Below are 21,493 nucleotides of genomic sequence, written 5' to 3'. Positions count from 1 at the left end.
CAATTCCAAAAAAAGTACTTTGGGGCTGAATGCGGTGGCTCACGCCTGTAATCCCAGCACTTGAGGAGGCTGAGGCAGGCAGATCATGAGGTCAGGAGATCGAGACCATCCTGGCTAACACGGTGAAACCTCGACTTTACAAAAAATACAAAAAATTAGCTGGGCATGGTGGCACATGCCTGTAGTTCCAGCTACTCGGGAGCCTAAGGCAGGAGAATTGCTTGAACCCAGGAGGCGGAGGTTGCAGTGAGTCAAGACCACGCCACTGCACTCCAGCCTGGGCAACAGAGCAAGACTCCGTCTGAGGGAAAAAAAAAAGCACTTTGGAAAACATGTGGAGCAAAAGCAATCACTAAAGTTAGATTCAGACCACTATCCATTTGTATGTTTATTATATTTAATTATAATCATTGCATAATTTTTTCTCAGTGAGACTTAGCCCCTATTGTACAGGAGCATTATTTTACTATTTCTGTCTTCTTAGTGCCTTTATATATGTATTATCCACCACACAAGGGACATTTAATAAATATCAAGGAGGTGGTATTCATTTGGAATATATACGTTGTGAAACATAATGAATGACACAAGGTCACAGCCTATGCTAAGGCTATTCACGCTTCTTTAAAGAATGTACTTTTCAAAGTCTGTCAGCTCTACAAGGTAGGGCTTTATTGGAGTTTAAAATGTATACCTTTTAAAATCAAAGGAATACAATTTAAAAGCAAAATGATACATTCCTTTGATATTAGAATATCATGGATGCAAGCAGAGAAATAAGTGCTATCATACAATGCTTGTGATAGGTAAAACTGAGGTAGTTTGGAAATACATACTAAAAATCTTTAAATATGTTTACTCTTTGATGCAGAAATTTTGCTTCTAGTTCTTCATTCTATGGAAAAGTAATGATCTTCAATTATGCATAGAGGGTTAAACTGAGTGCTGTTTACTATAGATAAACATGTCTAATACTAGGAAATAAGTGAATTATTTAATTCAATAGAATAATATGCAGTCATAAAAACCATGGTATTCAAATATATTGGCATATAAAGGGATTTAGGAGACATACTGTAAAAACCAGAAAACAGAGCTGTAAACTACAGAATATCTTTCAAAAACATTTTTATGTAGTAATAGTCACATAATGAAATTAACATTTTAAAAGTGAATAGTTTAGTGACTATTTAGTACGTTCACATTATTGGGCTACTGCCACCTCTGTCTAGTTCCAAAACTAGATTTTCATCATTCCCTAAGGATGTTTGCGCCCATTACCTTCTCTTCCAGCCCTTGGTAAATACCAATCTGTGTTCCACTCTATGAATCTACCCATTCTGATATTTTATATGCATGGTATCATACAATATATGACCTTTTGTCTCTGGCTTCTTTCATTTAATGCTTTGGAGTTTCGTCCACCTTGTAGGGGTCCTTAATTCCTTTTCATGGCTAAAAATATTTCATTGCATATATATATCCCACATTTTGCTTCTCTGTTCATCAATAAATGGACATTTGGGTTGTTTCTACCCTTTGGTTATCAGGAATAGTAGTGGTATAAAAGGGTGTACTGCAGAATATCATTTTAATGATACAAGTATTAGCAGCCATTATTTTTGCGTGGACGGATTACAGGTGAATTATTTTATGCTATTTAGAACATTGGGCTTTGGAATTAATCAGAACAGATTCCATTTCCTCACGTGTAAAGTGAGGAAAACAAAACCTACGTAACTGAATGATCATGAAGAGTAAATAAATACGTATATGTAAAGCATTTAGAAATGTGTGGTTGGGGGGAGCACATGGTAAGGACTGAATGTGTAGTATTTAAAAAAAAAACTTTAAAACATCTTGGTTTTTTTTTAATTAGCGTTAAAGTCTTTTTTTTTTTTTTTTTTTTTTTTTGCTAATGTACTTGTATGCTACACAATTAAGATGCATGGTTCCCTTCGCTGATGGTCATTTGGCCTAGTGCCAAAAGCTGCTGGATTGTTTGATCTGATGACATCCGTTTGACTAAGTATAGTTCTACACTGTAACTCTCCCTCCAAGTTTCAATTAAAATAATGTTCCAAGCAGCGTATTCTCCAGCCCCTCTGCCACAGCTCCTTTTCCATTCTAGTTTTTGTTTCAGCATCACTTTCTATGTTGCAGACGCCAACTACCCAGGTTTTACATTTTAGGAACTGCATGACAGGGACAGAGGGACAGGTGAAGGGCACAGGCTCTCTCATACACTGCTAGCAAAATACATTACGATCAGGTTTAACCAAACACATACAATTTCTCCCACAATGTCCCTCTTTTTACTCCCCAGAAAATCTCATTGTAAACTCAAACTTTGCCAAATATGCTCATCTTGAACTCAGCAGAAGGGTTTTCCGTCGGGAGCCAGCCGGGCTGCGGGAGGCGCCCTCCTGCCACCCCTCCAGCCCCACCCCTGGTGTGGGAAGCCCGAGTTCGCGCCCGCAGTCCCCGCAATCCCTGGGCCGCCCCAGCGCGGGAGTTTCGAGGGGAGCCGGGGGAGAGCTGCGGCGTCACGTGGGGGGCCACCCGGGGACAGACGCCTGGGGCTGAGTCGCCCGGCGAAGCCACCGCAAAGGGGCCGCAACCCCCAGAGCTCGACCCTAGGCGTTCACGAAGGCCTCACGGAGAGGGGGAGCCCGCCCGCCCGTCCGTCCGCGCCCGCACAGGTGTTCGGGTGGCGGCGCCCGGCCCCGCCGGCGGACCCGCGAGAGGCGGGCGGGGGCGCGCCTGTACGCCGGGGCCGGGGGCCGGCGGGGGAGGTTCCCGCGAGGTGGTTCTCGGGCTCCTCCTCGGCGCCTCAGGTTTCCTCTCTCCGCCAGCCGGCTGCTGGCTGCGGCGCCGCCTCTCTTTACTCCCTCCTCCCTCCTCCCGCCGCCCCTCTTCCCCGCGGTTGGGCCCACTCTGCGGCCTCTGCCCGCCTCGCCCTCGCCCGGGCCTCCTCCCGCTTTCTCTCTCCGCTTCCCCTGGAGCCTCCGAGGAGTCCAAAGCCGCGGGGCGCCCGGGAAGATGGCGGCGGCGGCGGGAGACGGCGGCGGGGAGGGGGGCGCGGGCCTGGGCAGCGCGGCGGGGCCGGGGCCGGGGCCGGGGCCCGGACTGCGCGGGCAGGGCCCCTCAGCCGAAGCGCACGAGGGCGCCCCGGACCCGGCGCCCGCCGCGCTCCCCCCTGAGGAGGTCGCCGCACGGCTGCAGCGGATGCGGCGGGAGCTGAGCAACCGCAGGAAAATCCTGGTGAAAAACCTGCCCCAGGACAGTAACTGCCAGGTACGGGGACGGTGCTGGGGGCGACGCGTCCCGGGGGGCGGCGGGGCGGCGCTCCGTGTCCAGGCTGGGATAAGGGCGCCTCAGAGCGGTCCTGGGGAGTGGTCGGCTCCCTCGGTTTGACGGAACTCTTGGGGTTTCTAGCCTGCAGACGCCCTGCCAGGGAGGGGGGCAGATTGGGAAACTGAGGCTCTGAGAGGCGAAGCGGCTTCTCCAAGGTCACGGGAATCAGGGGCTGCTGCCTCCAAGTTCGGCCCGCTCTTTCCTTCTCCTACGGCCCGTAGAGGAGTAGGAGGAGAAGGAGAGTGGAGGTGAGTTGTGGAGCACACATTTTACTGGGGGTGGGTAGTGGGGGCGGAAGCTTCGGGACCACTTTGACAGGAGCGGGGGCTCCCGCGTAGAGTCCCCGGGGCTCGGAAGTGCCATAGGGGGGCAGGGGCACGAGAGAGCTGGGAGTGAGTTTCGCTGCTGTTGCAGCAGCACTTGACCAAGTTTCTATGAAACAACTCAGTCTCCTCAGTTTGCTAAGGCCCCAGAATAGAGTTATTGCTGCGCTCCTTGGAGCCTTGAAGCCGCCTCCTGCTATGCCAAGTACAGTACTGGAGGATTTGTTCCTCAGTAACTTGGATGAGATTTAAAGATAGCGACTCTGTGTCTTTAATCCAGATTAACTGTTGTTTTTAAGATTAGAAACTCTGCATCTATTTAACTTTTTTTTTCTTTCCTGATTTCAAAAGCTGCATGCGCATTATAGGAAAGCTAGGAAAGACAGAGAAGCACAAAGGGGAAACACAGAAATTACCCATATTTCTGATACCTAAAGATAACCATTGTTATCCTGGGATGTTGTCCTTTTCTCTTTTCCTATGCATATATATTTTTATTTTACCAAAAACATGAAATCATTTCTTTGATTCTTCAGGATTTCTTTGCTGTCTGGATGTTCACACATGTTTCACATATAACCTGAATTTATATATTGCACTGTGTGTGGTGGGCTACCCTGGTAGTTGCGGATTTGGGCTAACTTGTGTAGTTCCTCCTGTAACCGGATGCATGAAATTGCAAGAGGGCTGGCTATTGACAATTGCATGGCAGTTCTTCCATGTGACTTATAAAATAATGAGACTAATGCCCCATTACTATGTAATGAGACCTTACTTAGCCCTTCACAATAAATATGAACATATAACCTTATAACCCGTAGGCATGAGGGGGTATTTTGTTTCAAAATGCAATGTCTGTCAATATTGTTTATCTCATCTGTCTTTCAACTCTTTCCATTCCGCCATGGTCCACTTCCCATCTGTCAGGTAATGTTTTGTGATACTACCTGTTAAGGACACCTGCAGTGGACTGATTTCTTGGAAGCAGCCTCCCCTGCCTATACAAATAGAGGACTGCAAGGGAGCTCAGGAAGGAGGAGGCTTGGAAGAAGCAGATGGCATTTTTTAAAAAAACAAATTTAAAAAATAGCAGCTCTTTGTATAGACAGTCTAGGAGAAGAGAAATAGAGAAGTATCTCAATGTCTTTGTAGAATGTCAGCTGTTTTGGTTATCACAATTCCTTGCATTAATTCTAAAAATATTTAGACCCCAAATTCAAGACGTTCTGTCTATTCTTGCTTTGCTGTTGGTATCTTTCTCATTTCCCTTCGCAATAGACATGAAAAATATACCAAAGGGTCTAATAAAAGGAACAGTTTTAATTAGTGATAGAGGCTTTCTGATAATTACGCTGGGATTTGTATTTTTCAGATTTCATCTACTTTTTCTTAAACTAATATTTTCATGAATATGTTCTGCATGATTTTTTTTTGGTATTTTGTGTTTTAACAATTTCCCTTAATTATAATGTCTGCTTTTTCTTATGACTGTGTTTTACTGTCAACTTACTAATGAAAGTTTAACTTTATTTTATTTTGTGTCTTTTTGCCAGTAAGGCCTACATAAAATCACCTGTGCTAAAACTACGTATTTACCCTTATGAAATCATTAATAGGGTTTTTGTTCAATCATTAAGTAATCAGATATTTTTGAAATACTAAGTTCTTGTTCTTTTCCAGAAGAGTCTGTGTTTATTCATTCATTTCTTTCTTTTTTTCTTTTTTCTGAGACGTAGTCTCACTCTGTCACCCAGGCTGGAGTGCAGTGGTGCGACCTCAGCTCACTGCAACCTCTGCCTCCCAGGTTCAAGTGATTCTCCCTGCCTCAGCCTCCCAAGTAGCTGGGATTACGTAAGCCTGCCACCGTGCCTGGCTAATTTTTATATTTTTTAGTAGAGATGTGGTTTCGCCATGTTGGCCAGGCTGGTCTTGAACTCCTGACCTCAGGTGATCCGCCCGCCTCGGCCTCCCAAAGTGCTGAGATTATAGGTGTGAGCCACTGCGCCTGGCCTCATTTCTTTATTTTAGAATATCACTTTAAGGATCAAAGACATTCATAACTCTAGTTCTCAAACTGTATTTATGTTTCTAGAAAATACTGATTAATAACTTACTAGTAGAAACCCAATAATTTCTTCTTACCCTTTGAAATATATGGGTGTTTTCTTTATTAAATGTAGTTTTCATAAATCTCAAATTTTGTTTTATTTTTTGTATAGCAGATTTATAATAATAGCATCCCACAACTTTATAGTTCCTATAATTAAAAGGCACACTGAAAGTATTATTTTTAACTGGAAGCTTTTAGAGGTATGTTTATCAAATACCTTATAGAAGTACTGGCTCTAGAAAAACTGAACACCTTTATATTAAGTTCTCAAAAGCTTTCTCACTGAGTAATTACTGTGCATTCAGTCAAGCTCTGTCTGGTCTGCCTAAGCTTTCTGGAATCTTCTTGGCCCTCTTTGTTTTCACAGCCTCAGCTCTGGTTCAAGTCCTTTTCATCTCTTGTTCACTGTTACAACTTTTCAGTTTGTCACCTACCTTCATTACTGTCCTGTTTCTTACATTTTAGCTCCTTCTGCATGCTGCTTCCCTTGAGGGATACTCCCGAAGCACAAATCTGATCATGTCACTCTCCTGCTCATAAAAAAACTTCTCCTCAAATTGTCCTTAACAGTAAAGAACAGTGAATCTGAATTAGACTGTTGCAAGACTGAAATTGCTTTGAAGTTTTGTATTCTGTCTGAAAATTTTATATTAATTTTATGTTCTATTAGTAACATTGAATTTAACATAAAAATAGCATTTAACTCCCAAATTTTTTTCATAAACTTGACATGGAAAATGTACTATATTTGACTTTTGTTTTTCCATATTTCTGTATTACCGTGGAGTACTCAGATCTCAGTTTGAAAAGCATGAAACGATAGGACAGCAGTTTTTAGATTTTTAGGCTTTTTGTGACTTGGCCCCTGCCTACATTTCCAGTCTCATTCCTTTTTAGTTTTTATTTATTTTTTTTGAGACAGAGACTTGCTCTGCCACCTGGACTGGAGTGCAGTGGAATGATCACTGCTCACTGCAGCCTTGACCTTCCAGGCTGAAGTGATTCTCCCACCTCAGCCTCTCAAGTAGCTGGACTACAGGCATATGCCACCATGCCTGGCTAATTTTTTAAAAATTTTTTGTGGAGACATGGTCTCTCTATGTTGCCTAGGCTGGTCTTGACCTCTTGGACTCAAGTGATCTTCCTGTGTTTGCCTCCCAAAGTGCTGGGACCACAGGTGTGAGCCACTGCACCTAGCTATCAGTCTCGTTTCTGATTAGTCCCGCATTGGATTCTGTTCATTTCTGATTAGTCTTGCATTGCATTTTTTGTTTGTTTGTTTGTTTGTTTTTTGAGATAGATTCTCGCTCTGTCACCCAGGCTGCAGTGCAGTGGTGTGATCTCGGCTCACTGCAACCTCCGCCTCCTGTATTCAAGCAATTCTTCTGCCTTAGCCTCCAAAGTAGCTGGGATTACAGGTGTGTGCACCACGTGTGGCTAATTTTTGTACTTTTAGTAGAGATGGGGTTTCACCATGTTGGCCAGGCTGATCTCGAATGCCTGATCTCAGGTGATCCGCCTGCCTTGGCCTCCCAAAGTGCTGGGATTACAGGCGTGAGCCACCACGCCCAGCCACTCCTGCGCTGGATTCTGTTCCACCTTTATCAAACTACCTAGATCCCCAAGTACCTCATGCCACTGTGATTTGAATATTTATACTTATGTCTTTGTTAGTGTTTTGGAATGTATTTATAGTGAGTAATTTATACTGAATAATATAATTATTTTTAATGAATCATTTATAGTCAATAGTGATGTTGCAAACACTGGTTCCTATTCATAGCCATTGTATATGTGTGTGTCTGGTCTTTTGCAACTGAATTTAGAATTTTGATTAGTTAAGGTAATGTTTTAATATTTTTTCTAATATATGTGTTATTGTATTTCTGTAAATTGTATTATGGTTAACCTGGTTCTGTTTCAATATCGTTGTCATTGGGATTTCAAAATGGAGAAAACAGGGGCATTTGCTTCTTAGACTGTTTGTGTTCCCTTAGGTTTTTTTTCTTACAGGTCTTATGTGTGTGCATGTGTTTTGTTTTTGTCATATTGTTTACCCTAAAATCTGGAAGAGATTCTGTTGTGTAATTAGAAGACGATGTGAAGTGCTTAGGGCCAACATTCAGGATCAGTAATAGAGGAAGCAAAACATTCTATTGTCTCACTTTGGATATTATAAACTTACATTTCAAAGTACTCTAATATGATAGTTAATTTGAGAAGCTTGATGGTGAATTCACAGAGATCCATTTGAAATCATAATATTACCAAATAAGCACTTTTTAGAATCACAAACCACCAAATGTAAGAAACTCTAGTTAATCTTTTTTCGTAATTAATTTTTTTCCGCTCTTTCTTTTTCTTTTCTTTTCTTTTCTTTTCTTTTTTTTTTTTTTTAACGAGACAGAGCAAGATCACTCTGTCTCCGAGGATGGAGTGCAGTGGTGCGATCCTAGCTCACTGCCGCCTTAACTCCTGGGCTCAAGTGATCCTCCCATCTCAGCCATCTGAGATGTTGGGACCATAGGCATGCACCACTGTATCCAGCTAATGTTTTTTAATTTTTTGTTGAGACACAGTCTCTCTATGTTGCCCAGGCTGGTCATAATCTTATTTTTAAAAACTAAGTATTCCTGTTTGTTTTTTACATCAGTATAAGAACAATAGAATTATCTTACATATTTTATGTCCTTTAACTGTGGGATTTAAAAATGTACTTTGTTTTCTCTAACAATATATTCGGTAATTATTACCTCTTTTAAAAATAGGGCTATTATTCTCTACTTTTTTCCTGACAATATTGGGGTGTTTTCGTTTTGAAATTATTCTTTCTTTAAAATAAAAATGCCATAGCTTACCTCCAAAAGTTACTTTTCTTAGTGTATACTATGCAAAAATTATCTGTTATATTTTCTTTTCTAATGTAATTAAACATAATTGAATTATGGGTTCTACTTCTTTTTCATGTGTTTTGTTATCCTATTCTCAATGTAACAAGAACACTGAAAGCTGTTAGGGAAATGTACTTCTAGATTTCTGGGACACCACTGCCTCCTTGAGTTTCTAGTTTTGGAAGAAATTCTTGAAAAGTGTTTCAGAAATGCTGTTCTCTGCTATGAAAACACATTCAAGAAGAGGAGGAATACTTTGTGATTAGCATCAAAATGCTGTGTTAACAGCCATTCCAAAGAAATCTCATGTCATCTATAGGTCATTTCCCAGTTAATGACTGGGTTATGCTTAGAAATTCTTTTTTGAACTTGTGACATATTTTCACATAGAATATGGTAGATAGTATTTAGTTTTCAGGTTAGCATGTTAGCCTCTATTTAAGTTATGATTGTTTATTTAAGTTATGATTGTAAGATTACACTAAGTAGTACGACAACATCTAACAAAGCTCCAGATTTAAATGAAGTCAACTCTGATCAAAGGCTGTTACTGCAAAACGGGTTCCTATTACTGACTACCTGAGTTTTGTCTCTTGATTCTTCTCTTTGCACTTATTCTTCTTTCCTTGTGGACAAAAAGGTTTTGTTTTTTGTTTTTAGATACGGGGTGTTGCTATGTTGCCCAGGCTGGAGTGCAGTGGCTATTCACATATTCACAGGCACAATCATAGCGCACTGCACTGTGGCCTCAAGCTCCTGGCCTCAGATCCTGTGCTACCAAGCGCAGCCTTGATTTTTTAAAAATGTTTACTTTATTTTCTAATTTATTTTTTATTTTGAATTTAATTTAGTTTTTTAAAAAGCTTTATGCTTAGCTTTCCTTGCTCAGCTAAAACAGGCAAACCAAGGAATATTAAAATGTAAATAAAATTCATAAATTTTTAAATCCTAAAATTGCTTATCATGTATCTCAGCTGTTTGTATTTTGTTTGCCTAATTACGTAATTGCCTGACTCTAAGAGGATAGTATGAACTGAGAGGGGTAATAAGTGAGAAGTCGGAAGATCAGATCACTAGAACATTTGCCTATGCAGTACTGTATATTTTGGCTGATGATTATGTGCAGGATAGCCCTTGGTTGTTGTGCTGAATAGCTTCCATTTGCTATTCCAGATCTATTCTCCACCCTTCTCACCCCCTCCTTATCCAGGGAGGCTAACCTGTACTGTAGATTGCACCAACAAGGCTCTCTTATCCTCTGTTTTGTGGTTGCACTTGGCCAGAGCCACTAGTGGGGGATCAGAGGATTGAGGAGAGCAAGAGTGGAGCATTTATTGACCCAGCATTTATTCACAGGTGACTGTGGGTTGGCTGCCTCCTCTTTAAAGGTGGGTTTCTATCCAGTGGCTCTCTCCATACAGCCCAGCTCTCCTGGTTATCATAACCATTCTTCTTGTCTCCTTGGGCCCAGGAGGAGTACAAGAATGTTGCTAGCCTAAGATTTCTTCAAATCTTTGTAGATAGTCTCTTTTAAAAGTTCTCCCCAATTAGTTTCCGAGCATATCTTCTGTTACTTGCTGGGGCCCTGATTCTGTTGCCTACTCAGTCGCTTTTCTTCCTCTTGCCTATCCTAGTCGCACCCAGATTTCCCCTTGAAGACCTACCTCTTTTTTAGCAACTGTATGATTTGAGTGGGTTTAATCTCTATCCCCATCTGTAGGGGTGACATAAACGAAAGAACACAGTTCTTCCCTTTCCCTAGAGGGATTGGTTAAAAGATGGGCAATAACCCGGACCGAAGCCCATCAGTCCATGATAGTCCCTTGGTCATGGTGATTATTTCAGCCTGGCTTAGCAGAGAAACTTAGGACTTGTGTTTGGTTGTTAAAGTAAGTGAATCTCTTTCTCTCCACTGAATATGAATGCAGAGACATATGACTCTGGCTGCAGCTGACAGACATTAAGGGAGCAGACACACAAAGGAGGACTGACCTGGTGGGGAAAATGTAGAGAAGCTGAGCTGGAGCCCTGATCGAACTATATCTGAAACTTAACCTACCTCTGGACTTCATATATATGCAAGCCACTAAATCCCTTTTATTGTTTCACTTATTTCAAGTTGGATCTTTTGTTACTACCAACCAATAGTATCCCAAATTAACAGGCTGGAGTGCAGTGGCAGAATCATGCCTCACTGCAGCATCGACCTTCCGCCCTTGAGCAATCCTTCCACCTCAGTTTCCTGAGTGTCTGGGACCGCAGATGCGTGTTACCATGCTGGCTAGTATTTTGTATTTTTTTCTAGAGAGGGGACTTTGCCATGTTGCTCAGGCTGGTCTCAAACTCCTAGGCTCAACCAATCTGCCCTGCTTGGCCTCCCAAACTGTTGGGATTATAGGTGTAAGCCACCGTGTTTGGCTTTTTTTAAAAAAAATATTTTTTGTTTCAAACAAATCCCCACAAATAAGTTATCCTACCCCATCTTCAGACAACTTTCTTTGTTATAAAGGTCTTATTTATATTTAATATATAAAATTTATTCACTTGAAGTCTTGATCCAATGTCTACCCTCTGGCAACATAGAGAATTTACAGTATTCTCCCTTTTAACTGATAACTTAAATTCCTTCAAATGAGTAGTTTTTAGGACATGATTCCAAGTTTCCTTACCATTTTGTTTATTTTTCTCTGAATACACATCATTACCACTTTGTCTTTGTGTCTTTTAAAATATGGTACCCAAAATTGAGTATGGTAGTCTAGTTGAGATCTCCCTATAATCCCCAGCCAGAACAAATTTCTCTTTCCTCTGGATGTCTATAATAATAATAACCTTTGTTTTTTCGGGTGCCTACCATGGCCAGGCACCATACTTAGAGTTGTTTTAATATTATATTTAATCCTCATTTTAAGACTGTAAGATTGGAATTTCTTATTCCCATTTTATTGATAGAGAAACAAAGATGCAAAGTTAATGTCAAACAATTTGCCCAAGATCATTCAACTAATTGGTGGTAGAGTGGAGAACTGATTCTGTTTGATTCCAAAGCTCATATCCTTATCTCCCATTGTATTATAATTCCTCTGTACGCAGCTATATTGTTAGTGTTTCAAAGGGCAAGGATCGGGTAGTGTTTACCTTTGTATCCTCAATGTGTCACCTAGAAACTGACATACTGTTTCAAGAGAAATGTAAAAGAAGCAGACTACTCCCCACCTTTTTCTAAAATGCTCTACTTCCATTGATACTTGTGACCCACAGCACACTCTCAGGATTGATTTGTTAAATAAATTTTGCAGTGTAACACTGTTAGCTTTTTTGGCAGGGAACTCTCTCCATTCACTTATAATTATTCAATCAGTCAACTGTTTATAGCTTAAGAGTCTGTTGAAAGCTATAAACCCTCTCTCCAAGAAAGTGCTAATATTCATAAGCACGCAAAATTTGCATATTATTTCAAGGGGGTATGGATCTCTTCTAACTTATCCCTGATCTCATTAGGGGATTGTAGACCCTAGGTTGAAAAGTGCTGTTGCAGGCCAACAAAATTTTAGTCATGTCTTTGGGACTTTACCTAAGTAGGGACCATTTGGGCAGATCCGAAGCTGTTGCTTCAGGAGAGTTTTCATCAGAAACTTCTGTAGGCCACATTTATGCATGGGGGTTTGAGTAGTGATCCTCTCTCTGGGCAAGAATATAAATCAGGCTCAATAATTTTCTTTTTAAACAAATCAACCATGCTACTTCATATTTGATGCAAAAGCTTATTTCTCTCTGGTCACTCAGCAGCCCACAACTGACGTTTTAGGTTCTGTGCCTTGCCCAGGGTGGATGCTCAACAAAGTAAATTTTTAAAGAGATTTTCAAGAAGTTACAATGTAATATTTCCTCCTTAACATTTATTAAGAGTCAAACATTGATGCAAAGAATGTTTCTCTTTAAAACAAATAAAGAATATTATCCATTCTGTTTAATGTTTTCACAATAAATATTTCTTTATTTCTTAGCAAGAATATAAGTTTCTCTTTTGTTAGATTTTAGGGATGCAACTCATTGTGAGCCCCTAAACTTGTCTTCTAGGTATTTGGTGCTTAATTTTTTGTTTATTTGCTACTGTTATCTTTAGGTTTGTAAACTTATTTCATACTTCCCTATGTTAAGGCATTTTCTTTGTGTGTTTGAGGCTTACTGTTACATTTTTATTTCCATGTGAATGCCAAAAATAGCATTAGATTCATTGAAATTTGTTTGAATCTGTATTTGTACATGCTTTCATTGTCTCTCTTCCTGCTACTCTCTCATGCCTCTACCGTACCCCACCCTATCTGCTCTACCCTTGGACAATTGGTTTTTATCTTTCCTCAACCCACTGCCGTGATTATCTGCTCTTAGTTCCTGGCTTGCCTTTATTTCCTGGACTTTGGATGTTCTATTACCCTACCAGTTTAACTACTTGCTTTCGATTCCAAGTAGTCTTCATTTCTCTGACTTTATGCTTCGTAGTTTTTATTTTGTTTTGTTTTTTGTAGCCAGAACTAGACTAGAAAATGATGGCAATAAACAAGAACATGTGAATCTGGGAAGTTTTACATTTTGAAATAATCTCAGACTTCCAGAAATGTTTTAAGTGTAGCGTAAAGAACGTTTTCCCCCAGAACTATTTGAGAGTGCTGACCCAATGCCCAACCACCCTGAATACTTTATTGTGTATTTCCTACAAACTAGGACAACTTCCAACATAACTACAGTGCTACCCTCAAAGTCACCCTACTGCCTCCCAATCCTCAGATGCATTTAAGTTTTGGCAGTTGTCCCATCAATGTCCTTTACAGCAAAAGGATTCAGTTCAGATCACATATTGCACTTAGTTTTTATAGAATGTCTTTCCATTTTGGTCTGTATGATGTTTCTTCATGATTAGAGTCAAGTTGTATGTCTTTAGCAGGAACATCACAAGGTGGTACGTGTTTTACATTTGTCTGATAAAGTTCACTTTGATCACTTTGATTCCCTTTGATTAAAGTGGTGTCTGCCAGGCATCTCCATGTAAAGTTTTCCACTTGTAATCAATAAGGATTTTGATGGGAAATGCTTTGAGACTGTTTAAGTGTCCTATCCCCCTTCAAGCATTCAGTTTATTCATTTATTTATAACAATATAGGCTCATGGTTTCCTATATAGTTATGCTCCATTCCTATTACCATTACTTATTTTGATGTTTTGTTTTAGATTTGGACAGTGGGAGCTTCAAGTTGGCCCCTGTGTCTTCTTATTGAATAAGCTTTTTATTTTGGAGTGATTTTAGATTTGCAGAAAGAGTTGCAAAGATAGCACATAGAGTTCCCATGTATCCCTTACCCAGTTTCCCCTGATGTTACATCTTATATAACCAATGTACATCAGTCAAAACTTAGAAATCAACACTGGTATGTTATTTTAACTAAATTACAGACTCTATTTTAGATTTCATTAGTTTTTCACTATGTTCCATGATTCAGTCTGAGACGCATCATTGCACTTAGTTATCGTATCTCCTTGGTCCCCATTCTGTGACACTTTCTCAGTCTTTTCTTATCTCCTATGACCCTGACGGTTTTGTTTGGGTATCTTTTAGAATGACCCTTAATTTGGGTTTGTAGGAGGTTTTTCTCAAGATAAGATTGGGGTTATAGGTTTTGGGGAGGAATACCACAGAGGTGAAGTAGCTTCCGATGACATCATATCAGGGGGTACATGACATTCACATGACTTAGCGCTGGTGATGTTAACCTTGATCATTTGCTTAAGGGGATGTCTGCTAAGTCACTCCTCTGTAAAGATACTATTTTTCCCATTCACTGTTCTTTGGAAATAAGACATTAATTCCAGCATACACTTAAGGGAAGGGTCCTATGTCCTTTTGACGTGTCCCCAGCATTCACTGAGTATGTCCTTTGTTTTCGACACAACAGGACATTGCATCTTATTTTGTAGTTTCTGTGCTCCAGCCATAGAATCAGCCGTTTCATGAAGATGCCTATTTTAGACTGAATGTTTGTGTCTGTCTCCAAATTGATATGTTGAAGCCCTAACCCCCAGTGTTACAGTATTTGGAGATGGGGCCACTAAGGAAGTAATTAAGATGAAATGAAGTCATAAGGGTGGGTTCCTGATCTGATAGGATTAGTGTCCTTATAAGAAGAGACACCAGAGAACTTGGTCTCTGCACTCATACACCAAGGAAAGGCCATGTGAGGACATAGTGAGAATGTGGCTGCCTGCAAGCCAGCCAGAAGTTGAATCAGCTGGAACCTTGACTTGGACTTCTGGCTTCCAGAAATGTGAGGAAATAAATTTCTGTTGTTTAAGCCACTCAGTCTGTGGTGGTATGTAGGGTAGCTGAGCTGTTTGTTGCTGGGTCTGAAGATGGAGTGGGCATGGGCAAGGATGTTAAAGCAGTTTCTAGGAGCTGAGAGGGTCTTCAGCTGACAGCCAGCAAGAAAGTTAGTTCAGTCCTACCACCACAAAGAACTAAATTCTGCTAACTATCTCAGTGAGTGGAAATGGATTCTTCCTTAAGGCTTCCAGATAAGAGCCTAGCTTGCCTGACACCTTGATTTGGCCCTGGGAAACCCTAAACAGAAAACCCAATGGGGCCTGCCTGGACTTATGATCTACAGAACTTTGAGAGAATAATAGGTATTGTTTGAAGCAACTTAATTTGGGGTCATTTGTTGCACAGTAATAGATAACTAATACATTATTATATCCAGGTGATACTTGAATGAAAATATTAAATATTAACTTTTAATTAAATATTTATTAATTAAATACAATTAAAATTAAATATTTAATTAATTTTAAATAGTTAATTTAATATTTAAAATTAAATATTTAAATAAATATTGGAAAAGAGATTGTGATTTACGTATGGTTATTCTTTGGGATGGATGACTATCTAAATCTATCTCTTGGAGATTAAAGCCCTCTTTCTTGGGATGTTTGCAAGCAAAAACTGCTGAGAACCTTTTATAGCTAGATACGTAATGCTAATTAATTTGAGGTATGTAAGTATTTTCTTTTGAAGAAGTGAGTTATGAATTAGGTTAGCGTAAAGTAAGTATATTTTCAGGTTTTTAAAATTTTTTATTTTTTATTTTTTTGAGACAGAGTCTCGCTCTATTGCCAGGCTGGAGTGCAGTGGCGCAATCTCGGCTCACTGCAAGCTCCGCCTCCTGAGTTCACCTCATTTTCCTGCCTCAGCCTCCCGAGTAGCTGGGACTACAGGCACCCGCCAACACGCCCAGCTAATTTTTTGTATTTTTAGTAGAGATAGCATTTCACCGTGTTTAAGCTAGGATGGTTTCGATCTCCTGACCTTGTGATCCACCCGCCTTGGCCTCCCAAAGTGCTGGTATTATAGGTGTGAGCCACCGCGCCTGGCCTATTTTCAGGTTTTTTGAGCACTCTAAACATATATTGGTTTATGTTAATATTGTAAAATAATCTCAGAAAAAAAGATGCTGCATTAATAGTTGATAAAGGTAATCTATGGAAACAAAATGTCATACATTTAACAAACATCAAAGGTCTGCTTTCTGCTAGATATTGTGCTGGATGTTGGAGATCTGTTTATGCACAAGGCAGATATATGATACTTGCCTACAATCTTATGAAAATTATAAGTATATAAACAGTTAAAATATGGATGATAGCTGCTGTAGAAGTTGTGATGTGGAAAAAAAAAATAGGCTATGGAAACACAGATATTTAATCTAGACTTGAGAGGTTCAGTGACTGGTCGCATGGCGACAGCCTAAGTCAAATGCTGGGAAGCTACTTGCTGGGAAGGCTGAGAAATATAGTTGTTATTGGGCAGCCATGTGTTCAGCTATATGTTCTTTCACATGAGAAAGAGAGAGCAGTCTGTGCCTTTCCTTCCAAACCCTTCTCTCAAGGGAGACAACCCCACATCAACTTCAGAGTCCAGAATCTCTGGGTGATGTACGTTCCAGGAACCTTTAATTTAAGACAGAGGAAGTCACCTGAGTCGTGGGGAGAGAGATGGTAGCTAAGGGAAACAAGGGGAAGAAAGGGATGTAGAACATCCATGGCATTAGTAGTAAGATGTACCAAGACCTAAAGACAAAGAAAAGCATGGCCAAAATTAGTTCACTGTGGCTGAGGCATAGAGTTTGAGAGGGTTAGTGGTAAAATATAGGGCTGGCACATTTAGCATTACTAGATGATTGAAATTGTGTAGGCCATGTTAGGGAATTTGGATTTTATTTAATGGGATATATTTAAACAAAAGAGTGATGCAATGAGATTTCTAGGTGTCAAAAAGTAAAATTATATTGTTTTTGCTTTTAACTCCAAGGAATTGGCATAGACATCCCAAATGTTGTTCTTGCCCCAATTCCCATTCTAAGATTAGGAGGCCAGTGATGCAGTGAGCTTTAGGAATGTGATGGGAATTAATATTTTATAGATTTTATTTTTGTAATGGCAATTCTTAAGATACACCACTGTACAGTTATGTTTGCTATAGAGTCTGTCAACTGAGTTTGAATTACAGCTCTGTCACAAACTGTCTGTGCAAGTCGCTTAGTTTCTCTATGTCTCAATGTTCTCATCTTTAAAATCTGGATGATAAAATCCAGCTTTAAAATAAAATTCTTAAGGTTGTTAGGATTAAATGAGATAATGTCTATAAAGTGCCTGGGATAAAGTAAATAATCAGTAAATGATTGTTTTTATACTGCCAATAAAAAGCTGAAAGTTTATTAATTTATTTTAGGCCAAGTCAAAATGTTCTCCTGGCAAAAAGTTGGTATTGAAGTGAACTTTCCAGCCAAAAACCTGCATTGAAAGCAGTTAAAAATTTAGCCAAGTTAAAATTGATACCACATCCACTCAGCCAACATCATATATGATAGGACTGTGTTGGGCCCCCTCAAAATGCATTATCTAGTGTGGGACATCCAAATGCAGTTTCAAAAGAGGGGGAAGGGAATATATAGGCTTGGAGCTTGGGAGAGAAGTTTGAAGTGGAAATAAGAGTTTGGAGATTTACTGTCATGAAGGTGAGATTTAACTTATCTCAATGGGTGCAGAAAAAGCACTTTACAAAATTTAACACTCATACATCATAATACTTACAGCAAGCAGGAATAGAAAATAATTTCTTCAGACATAAAGATTATCTAGAAAAGCCAAAGGCAATCATATTCAATGGTGAAAGGTGAAATATTGATAGCTTTCTTTCTGAGATTAGGAACAATACAGGAATCACTAGTTTTCAAGTCTGTATTGGAAATCCCAGCTAGCACAATACACCTAGATAAATAAAGTTTAAAGATCTAAAACAAGATGTAAAACTGTCTATTTGCAGATAACATGATTGTATATAGAAAATAAAAAAGAATCTATAAATAAGCTATTAGAAATAAGTGGGCCAGGCTCGGTGGTTTACGCCTGTAATCCTCGGACTTGAGGAGACCGAGGCAGGTGTATTGCTTGAGCCCAGGAGTTTGAGACCAGCCTGGGCAACATAACCAAAACCCTGTCTCTACAAAAATAAAAAATAAAAAAATTAGCTGGGCCTGGTGGTGGCACATGCCTGTAGTCCCAGCTACTCAGGAGGCTGAGGTGGGAAGATCACTTGAGCCTAGGAGATTGAGGCTGCAGTGAGTGGTGATCATGCCACTACACTCCAGCCTGGGTGACAGAGTGAGACCTTGTCTAAAAATAATAATAATAATTAAATGAATTTACTAAAATTGATACATGTAAGGTCAATATACAAGTATAGATGATATTTCTGTATACTGGCAATTGCTAGGAAATTAAATTAAAAGTCAAATTTTACAAATGGACTTCAAATAACATCAAAAATGTCAAATGCAATAAAAGAGCTAATAAAAATGTGCAAAATCTCTATACCGAAGACTATAAATATTTCAGAGAAGAGTTTAAGAAGACCTAAATAAATGGAAGAATATTCCACATTTGTGGATTGGAAGACTCAGTATCATTTAGATGTCAGTTGTTCCCAAACTGATCTATAGTGTCAAGGGGTTTGTTTTGTTTTTTGAGACGGAGTCTTGCTTTGTCGCCCAGGCTGGAGTGCAGTGGCACCATCGCGGCTCACTGCAAGCTCTGCCTCCCGGGTTTACGCCATTCTCCTGACTCAGCTTCTCGAGTAGCTGGGACTATAGGCGCCAGCCACCTCACCCGGCTAATTTTTTGTAATTTTAGTAGAGATGGGGTTTCATGGTGTTAGCCAGGATGATCTTGATCTCCTGACCTCGTGATCCGCCTGCGTTGGCCTCCCCAAGTGCTGGGATTAAAGGCGTGAGCCACCGGGCCCAGCCAAGGTGTTTTTTTTTTTTTTTAATGGAAACTGATAAACTGATTGTAAAATTTGTGCAGAAATGCAAGTGACCTAGAATAGCTAAGATACTTTTGAAGAGAAAAAAAAAAGTTGGAAGGCTTACACTACCAGATTTCAAAGCTTACTATAAAGCTCAAATAATTTATTTAGTGTGATATTGGTACAGTGACTAGACAAGTACACTAGTGGAACAGAATAGAGTCCAGAAATTAACCCACAGAATATAGCAACTCAGTAGTAGAAAGAATAGTCTTTTGAACAGATGATGCTGGGGCAGTTTGATATTCCAATAAAAAAAATTGAACCTTGACCCCTACCTAATACCACTTAGAAATGTTCTATTAAGATGGATTATAGTCTAAATGTAAATGTTAAGACAATAAACATTGCAGAAGAAAAGATAGATCAATGTCTTCATGACCTTGGGTAGGTAAAGATTTCTTAAAGAGGTCCCAAAAGGCATTAACCAGAAAAGAAGATATTATATGATAGATGGGACTTTGGCAAAATTAATGTCTTCTCATCAAAAAGACATTACTAATAAGTCAGTAGGCAAACCACAGGCTAGAAAGGATATTTGCAATACCAATATTTGACAAAGGAGACTGATATCCAGAATTTATCATTAAATTCTGCAAGTTGGCTGGGCGCGGTGGCTCACACCTGTAATCCCAGCACTTTGGGAGGCTGAGGCGGGCAGATCATGAGGTCAGGAGATTCAGACTATCCTGGCTAACATGGTGAAACCATGTCTCTACTAAATATACAAAACATTAGCCGGGTGAGGTGGCAGGCGCCTGTAGTCCCAGCTACTCGGGAGGCTGAGGCAGTAGAATGGCATGAACTCAGGAGGTGGAGCTTGCAGTGAGCCAAAATCACACCCACTGCATTCCAGCCTGGGCAACAGAGAGACTCCATCTCAAAAAAAAAAAAAAAAAAAAAAAAAAAAAAAAAAATTCTACAAGTTAATAAAAAAAATAACCCAGTTAAAAATAGGTGAAAGATGAGAACAGGCATTTAACAAAAAAGGAATATCCAAATGGCATATTAAAAGGTCAGTAATATAATTATAAATCAAAGCAATACAAAGTAAGGTCATTGTTGGAATACACCACTCTCACCAGAATGGCCAACATTAAAAAACAGGCAAGACCAGGTGTTTGCTAGAAAGTAGAGCAGTTGGCACTCATATTCTGACATTAAGTGTGCAAATTGGTCACAAATTTTTGGAAAACTGGCAGTTTCTCTTAAGCATAAACATATACCAGCCGGATGTGGTGGCTCATACCTGTAATCCCAACACTTTGGGAGGCTGAGGCGGGCAGATCACCTGAGGTCAGGAGTTCAAGACCAGCCTGGCCAACATGGAGAAACCCTGTCTCTACTAAAAATATAAAAATTAGCTGGGCATGGCGATGGGCACCTGTAATCCTAGCTACTCTGGAGGTTGAGGCTGGAGAATCACTTGAACCCAGGAGGTGGAGGTTGCGGTGAGCCGAGATCACGCCATTGCACTCCAGCCTGGACGACAGGAGTGAAACTCCATCTCCAAAACACACACACACAAACACACACACACCCCCACCCCTACTATGTAATTTAGCAATTCTACTCCTTAGTATATTCTACTCAGCAATTATACTCCCAGTTCATTCTTGATAGCCCCGAACTAGAAACAGTTCCAATTCCCATCAATAGGAGATGAGTTAAATTGTCGTATATTCCAAAATGAATATTGTACAGCAATAAAAAAGAGGATTTGTTTTGTCAGATATCAATATTTATAAAGCTTTATTTAGGACAGTGTAATATTAGCACAGAATAGACAAAATGTCTAATTGAACCAGAAGCAAGAGACAAAAATATCCATGTATATCTTGGAACTTGATATATGAGAGAGACGGCCTTGTAGATCATTGAGGAAAGGATGGATAATACAATTATGGTGTCATAACAGTTGATTACCCATATGGGAAAAATATAAAACTGTTTTCCCATATGGGAAAAGGGAAAAAAAAAAAAAACTTACAGCACACAAAAATGAACTCCAAACTCACTAAAAGCTGAAATGTAAAAGGAAAAAATTTAGAATGATTGAAACACAAAATAAGATCCCTTTATGACCTTGTTTAGGAAAAGACTTCTTAAGACACAAAAAGCCTACATTTTAAGGAAAAAGATTGATAAATTTGATATTATTAAAATGAAAACTTCTCTTCACCAAAAATCACACAAATAAACACAATGACTGATCACACTGTAGGAGAATACATTCACAATACAGTTAACAACAAAAGGTGAGAATTCAGAATATATTATTTTAAGGATTTGGTTCACAAGGCTGTGGGGGCTGGCAAGTCCAAAATCTGTAGGGGATGCCAGCAGGCTGGAAACCCAGGCAGCTGTTGATGCTGTAGTCTTGAGGCAGAACTTCTCC

General features: G+C 39.8%; 1 protein-coding gene across 4 annotated transcripts in view; it reads left to right on the top strand.

Moving 5' to 3' along the window:
• Positions 1-2,731: 2,731 nt before the first annotated feature.
• Positions 2,732-21,493, top strand: part of RAVER2 (ribonucleoprotein, PTB binding 2) — an 86,279-nt gene continuing 67,517 nt past the window's right edge. Inside the window, exon 1 of one of the 4 annotated variants that reach the window (XM_015141708.3) lies at positions 2,732-3,297. In XM_015141708.3, the coding sequence (XP_014997194.2) occupies positions 3,043-3,297 (255 nt within the window). In that variant the 5' untranslated portion in view covers positions 2,732-3,042. The remainder of the gene's footprint in view (positions 3,298-21,493) is intronic. The other 3 variants (XR_001445773.3, XR_013401230.1, XM_015141714.3) reach the window with 3 other exon arrangements.

Source organism: Macaca mulatta, chromosome 1 (assembly GCF_049350105.2).
Source record: "Macaca mulatta isolate MMU2019108-1 chromosome 1, T2T-MMU8v2.0, whole genome shotgun sequence".
Taxonomy (NCBI): domain Eukaryota; kingdom Metazoa; phylum Chordata; class Mammalia; order Primates; family Cercopithecidae; genus Macaca; species Macaca mulatta.
The sequence above is the reverse complement of the archived record's forward strand: the minus strand, read 5'-3'. Positions and strand labels throughout refer to the sequence as shown.